This window comes from Nomascus leucogenys, chromosome X (assembly GCF_006542625.1).
Source record: "Nomascus leucogenys isolate Asia chromosome X, Asia_NLE_v1, whole genome shotgun sequence".
Lineage (NCBI taxonomy): Eukaryota > Metazoa > Chordata > Mammalia > Primates > Hylobatidae > Nomascus > Nomascus leucogenys.
In genome coordinates, this window is record NC_044406.1 from 39,189,675 (window position 1) to 39,206,618 (window position 16,944).

Consider the following 16,944-nt stretch of genomic DNA (forward strand, 5'->3'; position numbering starts at 1 on the left):
TTCTTCTCGCTGTTCAGACTAGAATCCAGATGTTTAACCCGAGATCCAGGGACGGTCTTCAGAGAGTTCAAAATCTCCTGACGGTGCCTGAGGACCACCCACTTTGACGCAGTGGCAACAAAGTGTTGCTGGAGGAGGAGACAATATTGCGCAATGTCACTGCGCAAGGATGATGGACCAATCAGGGCAGTTAGTGAACTCCATCTGGCCAATCAGAAGTCAGAACAGTAGGCGGGATAAGCGAAGCTGATGTGGCGTCTATCAGTCCAGCCTCCAGGGACAGAACCTTCTGAAACTGGGGGCGGAGGCGCTGATTTTCCCGCCTAAAGCATCCTCCGGGATTGGCTACTTTAAGTTCAGAGCACGCATGCTCTGACTTTCTCTCTCTTTCGATTCTTCCATACTCAGAGTACGCACGGTCTGATTTTCTCTTTCGATTCTTCCAAAATCAGAGTAAGCATGCGCCGATTTTCTTTTTCCGTTCTTCCTACCCCTCCCCTCCTCCGCGGTGCATTTGTTATCTAGTTTTAATAAGGAGTGTATGTGAGGCAGGTCGCCATCTCAAATCTTTCCTGTCAGTTTCCAACTTTTTCAGGTATGGGATTTTTCCTGGGAACTCTAGTAACTTAACAAATTTGGGCCGGGTACGGTGGCTCGCGCTTGTAATTCCAGCAGTTCTGGAGGCCACAGCTGGTGGATCACTTGAACCCATGAGGCGGAGGTTGCAGTGAGCCCTGATCACACCACTGCATCCCAGCCTGGGCAACAGAGAGAGACCATGACTCAAAAAAAAAAAAAAAAAAAAAAACTCACTCAAGTCTTTCCTCCTGGGATCAAGTGATCCTCTCGCGTAGGCCCTGGGACTACAGGCGCACACCACTCTGCTTCTGTTAATGTGTGTGCGTGTTTTTGTTGTTGTTGTTTTAGTAGAGATGGTTTCGGTATGTTGGCCAGGCTGGTCTCAAGCTCATGGGCTCAAGCGATCCTCCCTCCTTCGCCTCCCAAAGTGCTGGGATTACAGGCGTGAGCCGCTGTGCCTGGCTGATTGCTGCGCCTTGAAACTCCCCACATTCTCTCTAAGCGATGGCGGGCTCTTGTAGTCTCAGAAATTCTAGCTCTCTTCTTCTAATAATTTACAAATCACCCAGTAATAGCCTCTAAATCCTTTCATAGTAGCGATGCTCATTTCTCTTCAACAAAACAGAACCCCCCATCCCTCTGGCTGATCAGATCCATCACCAGAGAGGCCATGTTATCTCTGGGACTCATTTCCCTTCCTTTATTTATTGAGTGGGGGTGTCAGAACGCCCCCACTCAATAAGATTACACAGTCACATCTCTGCCTCCCCAAACAAGGGTCTGTACATCTTTCAGAGTAAGCCTAGCCCCAGGGAAACTACTAACAACATTAGCCAACCCCCACCTAAAGACTCAAGGCTGCTTTGCCCATAGGAAACCTGTCATCCCAAATCAATACTTCTCCCAGAGACCACTGGTCCCCTATTTTCATCTGACTTCTCCCCATGTCATTACTCAGGGACAGATAAGCCCCGAATGGAGAAATGAAGCACCTGATTCCAGGTGACTGAGGGTGGCCGGCCTTCACAGATTTCTCCCTCCACTGGACCAAAGCTCCTGCGGCTGGAAAGACTTGGTCTGTTTCTCTTGCAGGTCAGACTGCTCCCGGTGCCATGAATGGAGAGGACACCCTTGCAAGGAGACCCACGGTTGGTGCTCAAATACCAGAGAAGGTACAAAAGGTGAGGTAACCTGGAGGGGGCAGAGTAGTGGCCCAGGGGACCGTGTGGGGTGACCAGGTTTCTGAGGAGGGGAGGACAGAGGTACTGGAGACAAGGAGCAGGGTCTCGGGGGAGATCTGCATCCTTGGGAGCCTCCCATCCTCGCTCTGTCATCACCTAGCATCCCTGGAGACAAGTCTGTGACCTTGCACTACATTTGGTGAATCTCAGTCCATTCTGGAAAGTGGGAAGAGAGCCAGCCAGCAGCATTAAAGCCCTACTGTGTGGCAGGGGAGAAGCTAGGAAAGTTCCCTCATGTTCTGTCAGTTAGCCATGGCAGCAACCAGGACGGAATATCATCCCCACTTCCCAGATCCAGCACACAGGAAGCGGCTCCAGCTGAATGGCAGACATGTCTAGCTGGGTCACTGACAAAATTCCTTTTTTATCTTTTCCTAGGCCTCCGATGATATTGCCAAATACTTCTCTAAGAAAGAGTGGGAAAAGATGAAAGCCACGGAGAAAATCACCTATGTGTATATGAAGAGAAAGTATGAGGTCATGGCTAAACTAGGTAACAGAAAGCTCTAGGTACAGACAAGTCTGGGGACACATGAGCACCCCTTTTCCTGCTTTGGCTACTTCTTAGGCTGCAGAAAGTACCCCACATTTTCCATTTGTGCAGGGAAAAATCTCAAGGCAGCTTCTGGGTGTTTTGCTCTTCTGTATTCTGTCAGGGCTGAGGGCAGGGACTGGCCACAGTGGAGCTTATACCTGGATCCTGCACGTTTCTCTCCCTTAGGCCTCTGTTCTGATGAGTCCAAGTGTCTCTGTGGCATCCCGGCACTCCCACACCGTCCCTACCTTCCTTCTCTCGGCTTGTATCTTTCTTTCTTTCCTTTTTTTTTGAGTCAGAATCTCACTCTGTCACCTAGGCTAGAGTGCAGTAGTGCAATCATAGCTCACTGCAGCCTTGAACTCCTGGCCTCAAGCAATACTCCAGCCTCAGCCTCCCAAAGCGCTGGTACTACAGATACGAGCCACCGTGGCAGGTCAAAGCTTGTGTCTTAAGGAATAAACATTTTGCTTCTTTCTAGGTTTGAAGCCCACCTTCCCACCTTTCATGCGTAATACAGGGGCCACAGACCTCCAGGGGAATGATTCTGATAATGACGGTAACCGTGGGAATGAGGGTGAGTAGATGGGAAGGGGCTGGATAGGGTCTCCTCAAGCCCAACTGCTTTTCAGCTCAGCTACCTGGGAAAGATCCTCAGGCATTTGTTCCCTCACACACACCAGGGCTGAGTGAAAAAAAATTGCATGCAGAAAGTTAACTACAGAGGCCATTCATATAAAATTTTACAACATGCAAAACAAGAATATATATTTTCATAGATAATAAATAAATGGTGAATGTATACAAACATGAATGTGAATAAAAAGCCATCACATTAAGGTGACTGGCTGTAAGTGGAGGAGGGAGGGAGGGCAGGGATTGCTGAGTGCCGCACACACAGCTTCAGCTGTGACTTGTCGATAGCGTGTTTTGTTTGTGTTTGTTTTTGAGATGGAGTTTCACTCTTCTCGGCCGGGGTGGAGCGCAATAAGGCAATCTCAGCTCACTCCGACTTTCACCTCCTGGGTTCAAGTGATTGTCCTGCCTCAGCCTCCTGAGTAGCTGGGGTTACAGGCATGCGCCCCCACACCCAGCTCATTTTTAATTTTTGGTAGACACGGGGATTCACCATGTTGGCCAGGCTGGTCTCAAACTTCCCGACCTCAGGTGATCCACCCGCCTCAGCCTCCCAAAGTGCTGGGATGGCAAGTGTGAGCTACCACGCCCGGCCTGTTTGTAGTTTTTCTAATATTCTGAAAAAATAAATCAAACCTAACAGAGCTGTGGGGCAATGTTGAGATCCGACTGGACTCAATATTATTCCCCAGACTTTTCTGTGTTTTGAAATATTTCTTTTTTAAACGACATGTTGTTCTTCCTAAGCACTGTTAATGAATCAAAGGACTGTTAAAAAAATGTTACAAGAGAAAAAAAAGGAAAGAAAATGTTACAACTGTAGATTCGCCAAAAACTTCCAGAGTTTGTTTCATTAACAGCATGTAGGTATTGGATAGGTATCTTAGTAGCGAGGGTGATTGATGAACACATTATGTAATAAGCATCGATGTTTCCCTGTATTTTATCAAAAGCAAATGGTCTTCTTATTCCCAAAGAACCCTGATTCTCTGTGATGAGCTCGGGAGTGAGTTTGAAAGAGTGATCCCTCATCCAGCACACAGAGAGCTTTCCCACTTGTCAGAGAGCAGAGATAACATAGGGTGAAAAAAAGACAGGTTCTTCGGTAGAGATCTTTGTACATTTCAGGAATATAAAGGGGACATAGGTGTTTACTTGCTCTTCTGCTCTGACAACACAATTACAGGACAAGGTCAGACTGTCCAAACTGTCTCCAATAGACCTATTACTCCCCAACTAAACAGGCCAGATTCTACCATCTCCCACAATCACTATAAGAGATCTGAAAATCCAGTGCTTGAGTGTCTGCCAAGATTTTGACATTAAAGGAGTGTCTTTATACTGAAAATATTTCAGAGCCACTGGAATAAATCATCCATGGTTCATCACACATTTAACAGCTTAATTCCCATACCATGAGATTCACCCATTTGAAGTGTACAATGATTCTCAGTTGTTGCACATCTTGAGTGGATACAGTTAGATTCCTAACCAATCAATTTAATTATTTGGAAAAAAGTAAAAGATATGTAAAGGAATAAGATGAGACTGTGATGGAGTTTAGTCCCAATTTGATAAACTATGAGATGGAAGATTGTGAATTGATGCCACAGATAAATGAAGCAACCATTACTAAACATAATTCAGAGGCATATCTCAAATAAGTCCTCAACAATAAGTGGACTCATAACCCTCTGCTGCAGAATACCCTCATGCAATAGAAGTCTCTCTAGAGTCTGGAAACCTTTACTAACAAAGAAAAATTCTGATGTGTTCTCTTTCAGTTGAACGTCCTCAGATGACTTTCGGCAGGCTCCAGAGAATCTTCCCGAAGGTGAGTATCTCTCAAATCTAAAGGACCAGAGAACCTTTGTCCCTCCACAGATGCGAACACTGGTAAGAGTGGGAGAATATCAAAAATGCCCTCACTGCCTCCTTCTCCCCATGTCTATCACAACACCTGATGTAGCACCAACAGCTTGATAATACTAACAGTTGTGATCCTTAATACCTCTTTTGTTTTCATAGTGATGCCAGATACTATTTTAAGCAGTTCACATAGAGTAATGTATTTGATCCTTAAGAAGACCTCTATGATGTTGTTTCTGTTATTATCTCCAAATAATAACGAGTCGCACACTTTGGTTGTCATCCATATAAAAGCCATGTGACTTGGCACAAATCTTCTAAGTTCTCTGAGCTCCAGACTCCTGGTCCATGAAATGGAAGTAAAGAATCATGGTTCATGTTTTAGATCATAGTTATCAGCAACATAATAATAAAATGAGGCTATCGGGGTACAGAGATGTTAAAGGATTTTCCTGGGGCGCAGTGGCAGTGGTAATCTAATCCAGAGCTCCAAGCCATTTAAAGCTCATTTACGTTTGCATTTTTTTTTACGAAGTTCAGATGTCGTTCACTAGGGCTTTACCCCATAGGGCCTGCTGGTGCTTCCATTGAGACACCCACTCTCACAGTAGGAAAGACCAGCTGGCCTCTGCTCTGTTACTGGGACCACTTCCATGGCTTAGGAATTTCTTTGACGGTTGGCCCCTCCCCACTGTGAGCTCCTTGAGGGCCTTGTCTGCACCTGAGGCATCCAGGAAGCCCCCATTCCAGCCCAGGGGATCCCTCGGAGGCCCCTGAATGAGTGACCCCACGAGTGCAGATTCAACTCTGGTTTAGAGGGTAAAGGGATCTGGGAGTTGAGTAGCCAGCGTGGAGACCGAATTCAAGGAAGGATCATGAAAGGTATTAATTGTTATTATTACTACATTTAAACAGTGTTTACAAGCTCAGAGAGGACTTTCCCGTAGACTATTTTACATGCATTGTTCACTATTTCATAAGCGAGGAAGCTGAATAAAAAGTAGATTAAGAGCCGGGCGCGGTGGCTCGCGACTGTAATCCCAGCACTTTGGGGGGCTGAGTTGGATGGATCACTCGGTCAAGAGATCAAGACCATCCTGCCCAACATGGTGATACCTCGTCTCTATTGAAAATAAAAAACGAACAGGGCGTGGTAGCGCCTGCCTGCAGTCCCAGATACTCTGGAGGCTGTTGCATGAGAGTCACTTAAACGCAGGAGTCTGGTGTTGCAGTGAGCCGAGATCTTGCCACTGCACTGCAGCCTGGTGACAGAGCAAGACTCTGTCTCCAAAAAACAAAAAAAAAAAGTAGCTTAAGATTGTTGGTCAGTGACACATCCCAGTGCAACCAGAACTGGTAAGGGTACAACCTGACTGAATTCCACATTCAATGTCGGTGCCTCGGTAGGGTGGTATGCCAGATCTGGTACTGCTTTCTTTGCTGCCTAGATTAATTTCAGCAAACCGTTTCTTTACCCCTCCCTTCCCTGTATTCATCTCCCCACACCATCTTGTTCAGCAGTGTTTTGTCCCCTCTCTATGTTTTTACATTTACGCTCCCAGCAGCTAAGAGCTTATATGAGCTCCCTCGTATTTTATAGAAGCTCTCCCTTTTGCAGACCTTATGAATTCTTAGAATGCTATCCTCCTTCCAGTCTTTTGTATACCAAACTCTCAATTACATGGAGATTTTTGCTGTTTGCAAGAATGTCAGTCTTAAAAGAGTGTGAAGATAAGCATTCTAGCCCTGGAAACCATATTCACATAGGCCATTCCTTTCCTGTCTAACCTCCCGGGTTTCTCCTAATTTAGGCAAGTGTAACTCTCCCCGAGTTGTTGAGAACATTGATTAAGGTAATGCATGTGAAGACCCTTTGTAAGCTCTAAAGCACTATAGAAATGTCACTCATACTGTTTATCTGTGACCTTCACATTATAAAGATCACCCCCGAGAACCCAGCAGAGGAAGGAAGTGGTTGGAAGGGAGTGTCAGAAGCATCTGCCCCACAGAACCATGGGAAACAGCTGTGCCCCCCGGGAAATCCAAGTACCTCTGAGAAGATTCACGAGACATCTGGTAAGAGGAAAGAATGCGGGAACAACCCCTCTGGCTTCCCTGGCGATGTTCAGGTGTGTGGACTGGGTGTGTGGCTTGGATCCCAGACAAGCCCGGGTCCAGGCTGGGCTGAGGAGCTCGCCCAGCTCCAGATGAGATGTTAGACGTGACCTCCAGAGACACAGACTGGAGTTCTCATCCATAGAAAAACCACGTGACTTGGGGCAAGTCTTCCAAATTTTCTCAGCTCCAGATTCCCGGTCCATAAGATGGAAATAAAGAATCATAGTTCATAGATTGTTTGGAGGCATTAAATTTAATCTAGAAGGCCTGATGACATGAACGGCGCTCAGGCGATTCTATCTGTGGTAACCTGGGATCATATCTTACTCAGCTCAGTGCCTGTTACCCAGTACAGGTGTACTTCAGAGATATTGCAGGTTCGGTTCCAGACCACTGCAATAATGTGAGTCACACGCATTGTTTTTTTGGTTTGGCAGTGCATACAAACATTATGTTTACACTATACTACAGTCTACTAAGTGTGCAATAGCGTTATGTCTAAAAATGTACATACCTTTATTTTAAAATCATTCATTGTTAAAATGCTAACAATCTTCTCAGCCTTCAGTGAGTCACTCTTTTTGCTGGTGGAGACTCTTACCTTGGTGTTGATGGCTGCTGGCTGCTCAAGGTGGTGGCTGCTGAAGGGTGGAGTGGCTGTGGCAGTTTCTTAAAAGAACACAACAGTGAAATTTGCCACATGGATTAGCTCTCCCTTTCATGAAGGGTTTCTCTGTAGTATGTGATGCTATTGGACAGCATTTTACCCACAGGAGAACTTCTTTCAAAGTTGGAGTCAATCTCCTCTAGCTATGAAAGTCCTAGATGGCATCTCCTTCCAATAGAAGGCTAGTTTATCTACATTGAAAATCTGTTGTTTGGTGTAGCCACCTTCGACAGCGATCTTAGCTAGATCTTCTGGATAACTTGCTGCAGCTGCTCCATCAGGGTTTGCTGCTTCACCTTGCGCTTTTAAGTTATGGAGACATCTTCTTTCCTTCAACCTCATGAACCACCCTCTGCTAGCTTCACACGTTTCTCCTGCAGCTTCTTCACCTCTCTCAGCTTTCATGGACTAGAAGAGAGTTCGGGTCTTGCTCTGAATTAGACTTTGGCTTAAGGGAATGTTGTGGCTGGTTTCGTCAAATATCCTGACCACTCAAACTTTCTCTATTTGAGCAGTAAGGCAGTTTTGCTTTCTTCTTCGTGTGTTCACTGGAGTATTAGTATGATTATTTCCTTCAAGAACTTCTCCTTTGCATTCACAGCTTGGCTGTTTGGTGCAAGAGGCCGAGCTTTCAGCCTGTCTTGGCTTTCAGCAGGCCTTCCTCACTAAGCTTAGCCATTTCTAGCTTCTGATTTAATGTGAGAGACATGCGACCCTTCCTTTCATTTGAACAGTTAGCGGCCATTATAGGGTTGTTAATCGTCCTAATTTCAGTATAGGTGTGTCTCAAGAAATAGGGAGGCCCAAGAAAAGGAGGAGAGATGGGGAACAGCTCATCGGTGGAGCAGTCAGAAGACACAAAACATTAAGCGATTAAGTTTGTCATCTTCTATGGGTGCAGTTCCCGGTACCCACCCCCCAAACAATTACACAGAATGGGTGATTATAGTCAATAATAACTTAATTGTACATTTTTTAAAAACTAGAAGAGTGTAATTGGATTGTTTGTAACACAAGCATAGATGGTCGAGGGGATGGATACCCTATTTTCCACGATGTGATTATTACGCATGGCATGCGTGTATCAAAACATCTCACGTACCCCATAAGTATATACACCTACTGTGTGCGCACAAAAATAAAACACACGGACGGGCGCTGTGGCTCACACCTGTAATCCCAGCACTTTGGGAGGCTGAGGCAGGCCGATCACGAAGTTGGGAGATCGAGACCATCCTGGCTAACACGGTGAAACCCCATCTCTACTAAAAATACAAAAGATTAGCCAGGCGTAGTGACATGCTCCTGTAGTCCCGGCTACTCGGGAGGCTGAGGCAGGAGAATCGCTTGAACCGGAGAGGCAGAGGTTGCAGTGAGCTGAGATTGCTCCACTGCACTAACATCATAACATAACATAACATATTTAAAAATTAAAATTATTTTAAAAGACTAAAAAACAACAAAAACAATTGCAGTAATAATATCAAAGCTCACTGATCACAGATCACCATAACAGATATAATAATAATGGAAAAGTGTAAAATTGATGAGAATTTCCAAAAAAAACATTGCAGCATCTGTGAAGCACTATGAAAATGTGGTGCAATAAAAAAAAGTACGCCTCGGTGCCCTTAATAAACACGTGCTGAATGAAAGGAGGTAAGGGTGGATGTTCCCATAAGTGAAGATGTTGGGAATCTAAACCTCACAATGAAAGGAGCCAGAAGCTAAACCTTTAATTGGCATTTGGCCTGTACTGGTGTGGGTCTAAGGTCTCAGCCTCTCTAAGCCAGAGAATGTGAAACACTGGGTAATGAAGGCCCATGGGCACTTGGGAGGGGGAGGCATCTCCTGTTTTTGAGTAAACAGAGCCTAACACTCTCCAACCTACCCAACCCTCATCTTCCAACTCTTCTCCATCATAGGACCCAAAAGGGGGGAACATGCCTGGACCCACAGACTGCGTGAGAGAAAGCAGGTGGTGATTTATGAAGAGATCAGCGACCCTGAAGAAGATGACGAGTAACTCCGTAAGTGAACCTTGGGCTCACCCCCCACATCCCTGCAGATGTGCTATTCTGTTATGGTACTGGTATCCCATCTTGTCACTTGTTCCCCAAATCATTCCCTTCTCATAATTTGCTAGGGTACAGCATTGAGGCTGAATGATGAGATTTCCCATGTTTTTTTTTTTTTTGGCGGACTCTCCCTTTGTGGCCCAGGCTGCAGTGCAGGGGCACGATCTCCGCTCACTGCAAGCTCCGCCTCACGGGTTCACGCCATTCTCCTGTCTCGGCCTCTCCAGTAGCTGGGACTACAAGCGCCCGCCACCATGCCCGGGTAATTTTTTTTGTATTTTTGGGAGAGACGGGGTTTCACCGTGTTAGCCAGGATGGTCTCGGTCTCCTGACCTTGTGATCCGCCTGCCTCGGCCTCCCAAAGTGCTGGGATTACAGGCGTGAGCCACCGCGCCTGGCCTTCGCAAGCTCTTTTTACTCCCTACCCCGTATATCCAGGGATCCTCCCTACCCAGGATGCTGTGGGTTCCCAAACTCCAGGTCAGCCTTTTATGTGGCCACACCTTCCTCTAGCCTAAGAATGGATAACCCAGGCGAAGAAGTCACTGTGGCATGAGCAGATGGTTCACTTCGAGGAACCGTGGAAGGCGTGTGCAGGTCCTGGGGTAGGGCAGAATCAGAGTGTGCAGGGTCTGCAGGTCAGGAGGAGTTGAGATTGAGTTATCAGGCAGTGGGAACTCACTGCCACTTACTTTCCTTCTCTCTTCTTGCCTCAGCCTCAGGGATATGACACATGCCCATGATGAGAAGCAGAACGTGGTGACCTTTCACGAACATGGGCATGGCTGCGAACCCCTTGTCATCAGGTGTATAGCAAGCGAAAGCAAGTGTTCACAACAGTGAAAAGTTGGGCGTCATTTTTCTTAGTGTGCCAAGAGTTCGATGTTAGTGTTTCCGTTGTATTTTCTTACAGTGTGCCATTCTGTTAGATATTAGCGTTTTCATTGATGAGCAAGACATGCTTAATGTGTATTTCAGTTTGTGTATCCATGCACCTACCTCAGAAAACAAGTATAGTCAGGTATTCTCTCCACAGAACAGCACTACCCTGCTCTCTCCCCAACTGTGACTACTGAGGGCAGATCTGAGTGTTTAATTTCAGATTTTCTCCTCTGCATTTACACACCACATACACAAACACACACACACACACACACACACACACACCAAGTACCAGTATAAGCATCTCCCAAATGCTTTTCCCCGTTGCCATGCGTCCTGGTCAAGCCCCCCTCAATCTGTTCCCTGTGCAGCATGTACTCCCCTCCTCTGATTCCCCGTATCAGTCACTCACAGTTAATAAACATTCGCAAACGTTCCCCATTTGTTTGCTCGTCTCATTAATGTGCGCACAGGTCTCTGCACGTGTGTGAATATTTCTTTAGGAAAGATTCTTAGAAGTGGAATTGCTGTGTTAAAGGAGTCATTTATTCAACAAAACACTAATGAGTGTGTTCTCGTGCTGAGCGCTGTTCTAGGTGTTGGAGAGACATCAGGGAACAAGGCAGGCAGATGTTCCTGACCCCCATTCCAGAGGAGGATGTTTCTAGTTGTTGGATTTCTTTGTTTGTTTGTTTATTTTTTCTAGAGAAGGGGTCTTGCGCTGTCCAGGCTAGAGTGCAGTGGCATGATCATAGCTCAATGCAACCTTGAACTCGTGGGCTCAAGTGATCCTCCCACCTCAGCCTCCAGAGAAGCTGTGACTACAGGCATGCACCATCATGACCCAGTAATTTTTTTAAGGTTTTGTCAAGAAAGTCTCTCTATGTTACCCAGGCTGCTCTTAAACTCCTGGGCCAAAGCAATCCTCCCACCTTGGTCTCCTAAAATGTTGGGATTACAGGCGTGAGCTGCAGCACCTGGCCTCCAGTTTTTATTTTGATAGAGACTATGCACTTCAGTCCTGGAGCAGGATTCTGCAGCAGGTGGTTGGGCATCTTGGCCTTTTCTCTCTGAATGATTTTCGGGTTCAAGGTCTGGGACGGTCCATTTGGGTGGATGTGGGAGGAGACACAGATGAAATCGTCATCTGGGGAACGTGGAAGAATCAGGAATACGCGTGCACTGTAGACCCTGTGATGCACAGGGAATAGAAGAGTCCACTTAATCTCCATGCAGGGGAGCAATTGGTGGGAAAGTCTCCTGGACAGAAGCATGAGACTGCCCATCAAGGGTCTCACCAACCAGGGGCCTGGGGGCTGGGGTGGGGATGATGATTCGGGAATGGGACAGTTCTTTCTCACAGGTACCATTGCTCGGTACAGAGGTGAAACAGTTGCGGGGAAGGAAGGGCACAGGGGAGTCTATTTTAGAATAAACCATTGTGTGTGAATGGAGACATCAAAGCTCTATTCACACACAATGGACTTGAAACACCAGCCCCAGGTGGAGGCAGGATTGCAGCTGTTTTGACCGTCCATGGCCCATCACCTTAGCCTCCTGGTTCTCCCCAGCCTTAGAAGGAGGACACTATCATCATTATGCCTATATGATAGATGAGAGACGGAGTCCCAGACAGATGGTAGGCATCTTGTCACAGGTCCTAGAGCTGGGAGGTGCAGGAGGAGCTGAGTTTAGAGCTCATTGACTTCGGAAACATTAAGGAGGAAAGGTGCGTGTGGTGGAGGGAGGGAGAATTGAACAAGCCCCGGGCTCTGTTTCCAATCACAATGTAAAGGCTGTGGGTTCATTTACCGAAGACAAGGAGCCCCAGGAGAGAGAGCGTGCAGGGAGGGACAGGCAGTCGTGGTCACAGCAGGGACAGTGGGAGACAGAGATGTGCAGGGTGTCAGAAGAGGGGCAGGCAAAGAAGCGGGAGATACCCAAGGCCAAGTGTGGGCTGTCACAGCCACCAGAGGGAGAGGGTGCCAGGAAGGAGGTTGTGGGGCTCCAGGAGCAAGAGGTTCCCCAGATCTGTGAGCATGCCCTGCCTGGCACTGCAGGAAAAGGTGGCTGCCACCCAGGTCAGTGTGGACGTGCCTCTACCTGTGTCTCAGAGGAAACAAATTCTATTTTATCTTAATATAGTTCTGTATTACACAAATGTAACATTCGGCTACTAGATATGGAGTGCCTTATCCTCCATGCAAATAGAGGAGAGCATACCCCAAAAGAGATAATGAAGGATTTTATTTTTCTTTCTCCCTGGGACGATGGGATCCGTAAGTTGGTTCCGCGAACCCACAAGACAGATACAACGAAGGGTGGCTGGAAGATTGTGAGTTATGACAGGCAACATTTTTCCTTAGGTTCCACGGGTATATAAAGCTCTGGACTATCTGTCTATCATGGATACATAAAGAGTGAACATGGTCCCCTCTCCACAAATGTGTTTCTCTCCTTGCGAAGGGCTGAAGTTACACCAAGTTCTGATATGTTACTTTTTGGGGGGGGGGGGGCGGGGGGGTTGACATGATCGCACTCTGTCGACCAGGCTGGAGTGCAGTGATGCAAGTACAGCTCACTGCAGCCTCGATCTCCCAGGCTCAAGAGATTCTCCCACCTCAGCTTCCGATCTAGTTGGGACTACAGGCACACGCCACCACACCCAGCTAGTTTTTGTATTTTTTTGTAGAGACGGCATCCACTATGTTGCCCAGACTGGGGTGGATCCCCTGGCCTCAGGCAATCCTCCTGCCTCAGCCTCCCAAAGTGCTGGGATGGCAAGTGTGAGCCACCTCGCCAGGCCTTCACTTTCTTTAATGAACAGTTATCAGAGTTTCATCTTAGAGGCAAAAGTGGCTACTGCCAGCCAATCTGCGTGTGGTGTTGGAGGGGAATCTGGCTGATTCAGACATTTCTAATGAAATTTTAAATTAATCTACCTGATGATTATCCTGAGGCCCTTTCCAGCTCCGTGTTTTTTTTGATTCAGGGTTTGGAGTTTTTCAGAGGCTTTGTTACAAAGATCGTCTCCTGGGCGGTGTCCCATGCTGTAATGGCAGCACTTTGGAAGGCCGAGGCAGGCAGATCACTTGACGTCAGGAGTTGGAGACTAGCCTGGCCAACAGGGTGAAACCCCCGTCTCTACTAAAAATACAAAAATCAGCTGGCCGTGGTGGCAGGCCTCTGTGAATTCCAGTTACAGTGGGGAGTGAAGCAGGAGAATCCCTTGAACCTGGGAGATAGAGTGTACAGTAAGCCGAGATCACGCCACTGCACTCCAGCCTGGGCGACAGAGTAAGTCTGTCTCAAAAAACAAACAGCTCATCTCTCGCCTACAGTGATCTGAGCTGTGGTCTTGTCTCCTTGGGTTTCTCTATCAGTCTGATCTCATCTACTCTATCTCCCAGGAATGCCTCAATATTTCTGGTGGACCACTGACACATTTTCTTATTTTCCTCTACTCTTAAGAATTGACCCTCGAAAACATTTTCTTCCCAGTTCAATGGAATGTTGAGTGGGGCATGGGATCTATCTGCCATCTTGCTCCAATCATCTGATTTTAGATATTTTATGTATATTTGTCACTATATGAGTGTATTTTTTCTCAATTTGGTTTTCTAAATGGTTAATATTGGTATGTAGAAAACCTATCTATATATATATAATATTTTGTTACCTGTCTGGGAGCAGCTTCCCCTGCATTTTGGCACAAGACTCAATATGTTTTATTCTCCAAAAGGAAAGTAACAGGCTGGGCGCAGTGGCTCATGCCAGTAATCCCAGCACTTTGGGAGACTGAGGCGGGTGGATCACCTAAGTTCGAGACCAGCCTGGCCAAGACGGTGAATCCCCTTCTCTACTAAAAATACAATAAATAAAAAAAATTAGCCGGTCATTGGTGGTGCTCACCTGTAGTCCCAGCTACTAGGGTAGCTGAGGCGGGAGGATCATTTGAACTCAGGAGGCGAAGATTGCAATGAGTCGAGATCGCGCCACTGCACTCCAGCCCGGGCAACAGAGATTCTATCTCTAAATAAAAAAGATAAAGAAAAAAAGAAAAATTCACTTCACAGGAAATAGATAGTTATAAGAGGATACTTTATGGATGATTTCATAGGGGAGAATGATGGAAAGAAAGGATATATATATATATATACATACATATGTATATATATATACATATGTATGTATATGTATATATATATAAAACAGAGCTGAGCAATTCACTGGGACAATCACCAGAACTGCCTTTTTCTCCAAAAATAGTACCCCTAAGCTACACTACCACTGGTTCTTCTAGTCCTTCCCACTATTCCACATCCTCAAATTGTCAATTTTCTTATTGGGATAATTTTCCTCTGCCCAGATCTGGGTCCTCCATAACACTTAACACTGTCTTCGAGTGTTTGAATGCCCATTGCTTTAGCTCAGGTTCCCAAGGAAACAGGCTTTGAGCCATACAGGACACCTCTAGACAGACTATACTGAGAATGCCTAGAATGGTGCATGGCGAGAGGAGAGAAGAGGGAATTACGTACCTGACTCTCACTCCTGGTTCCTTTTCTTATTGGTCAAAATTTACCCCACAGGTGCGAACTCCCCTACACTTCTAGATTGCATCAACCACCCCTTTGACAGCTGTCTAGGAAGCCAGATCCCACACTTGGAAGTGTAGTGTTTCATACAATCCAAAAGTGTTAGCAGAGGCCAGGCGTGGTGGCTCACGCCTGTAATCCCAGCACTGTGGGAGGCCAAGGCAGGCGGATCATGAGGTCAGGAGTTCGAGACCATCCTGGCCAGCATGGGGAAACCCCGTCTCTACTAAAAATATAGAAATTAGTTGGGCATGATGGTACACGCCTGTAATCCCAGCCACGCGGGAGGCTGAGGAAGGAGAATCACTGGACCCTGGGCGGCAGAGGTTGCAATGAGCTGAGATTGCACCATTGCACTCCAGCCTGGGCAACAGAGGGTGATTCTACCTCAAAAACAAACAAACAAAAAAAGCAAAACAAAAAATAAAAAGTGGTAGCAGAAATCAGAAAGTCCAGATATGTAGGTAATTGGCCTTGTTGTACAGCAGCAGCCAAAGGTGAACGCTAAATGCTCCCAGGCAAGTCCTAAGTTCATCAAGTAACTGGAGTACCCATCTGTGTTAGTTAATTGCCTTTATCTGAAGGAAAAATAAAACTCATATCTCTATGACAAGCAGGTGCTTACAGCTTGGAGCAAGGCACCTAGGTTAAACTCCCCTGGTGACAGGGAGACAGGGAGACAGGGAGACAGGGACATCATCTTCCTCGACGTTCACCTTTCAAAGAGATGGCTCCATGGCCCTGAAGAAAGACATTCCTGGTGGCGGTGCTTGGTGGCTCACGCCTGTAATCCCAACACTTTTGGAGGCTGAGGCTGGAGGATCACTTGAGGCCTGGAGTTCAAGTTCAAGACATTCCTGGGTTCTAGGGTGGACAGAGGCTTACATATCAAAGGAAGAGTTTATAAATACAAATTTTCTCAAGGAATTGCTCTAAGGAAAGTGAAATGGGGAAGGTCTCTTCTTGCTCTTTTGGCAACAGGAAAATCTCCATTTTATGTTTAGTTACGCTTACAATTTCCCCCTTTTGTTATTCTTTTATAGTAACAGTACAATTTTCTAATTATCTCCACTGCTTTGAAATGGGGCTCATTGGCACTGCAGAAGCTGGTTCATTCGCACAGTCAGCTTTCACGTTCCCTCTTTTGATCAAGATCTTTCTTTGAAAACCTCACAAACCTCAGGTGATCCATCCGCCTCAGCCTCCCAAAGTGCTGGGATTACAGGCACAAGCCACTGTGCCCGGCCCTATAACCAATGTTTTAAATTATATCCCTCTAGAGAGAGTGAGCAGAGGTGTCTGTGTATGTCTGTATTGTGCTTTGTATTTTACAGAACATTTACTCTTTATAAAGCACATATTTCTAACCTATGAAAACATCAAATGGAAAGGGGATGGGAATACCTTTGATACATGTCCACTTCCCGTGAGACAAAATTTTAAGAAGAAAATTTTCTTTAGGAATCAGTCCTCCCCCAGGCCTTACAATGTCTGGCTTACTGTCAACCTGTGGGTCAGTCCATCAACCCTACAGGACCTCATATCCCTCCCTTCTGAAATGCCTACCTCTTCCCTTCCCTTCCCCCCAACCATCAGAAAACAGGCAGAGATATACACAGCCATCAGCTTCTCAAACTTGATTTTATTGTAATCATCGCCATTGGTGGTGAGGATTTGTCCAATTTGGTTTCTCCATTTTTCACCAGTTCTCCCCAGCCTGTGAAGAAGATCCTTCAGATGC

At 46.3% G+C, this 16,944-nt stretch overlaps 1 protein-coding gene across 6 annotated transcripts; it reads left to right on the forward strand.

Annotated features, from left to right (window-relative positions):
- The first annotated feature begins 266 nt into the window (after positions 1-266).
- On the forward strand, positions 267-11,042 carry LOC100587351 (protein SSX7-like). Of its 6 annotated transcripts, none has more exons than XM_030806903.1 (8): positions 267-409; positions 1,672-1,760; positions 2,199-2,313; positions 2,837-2,932; positions 4,776-4,825; positions 6,801-6,936; positions 9,571-9,675; positions 10,440-11,042. In XM_030806903.1, the coding sequence occupies exons 2-7, from the start codon at positions 1,692-1,694 to the stop codon at positions 9,669-9,671; spliced, it is 567 nt and encodes a 188-aa protein (XP_030662763.1). In that variant the 5' UTR covers positions 267-409; positions 1,672-1,691; the 3' UTR covers positions 9,672-9,675; positions 10,440-11,042. The 6 variants fall into 6 exon arrangements, with proteins under 6 accessions (XP_030662763.1, XP_003276924.1, XP_030662760.1 ...); XM_003276876.4 differs by having other exon boundaries at positions 393-453; XM_030806900.1 differs by lacking the exons at positions 267-409; positions 10,440-11,042 and adding an exon at positions 1,921-2,046 and having other exon boundaries at positions 1,692-1,760; positions 9,571-9,671.
- Positions 11,043-16,944: the final 5,902 nt, after the last annotated feature.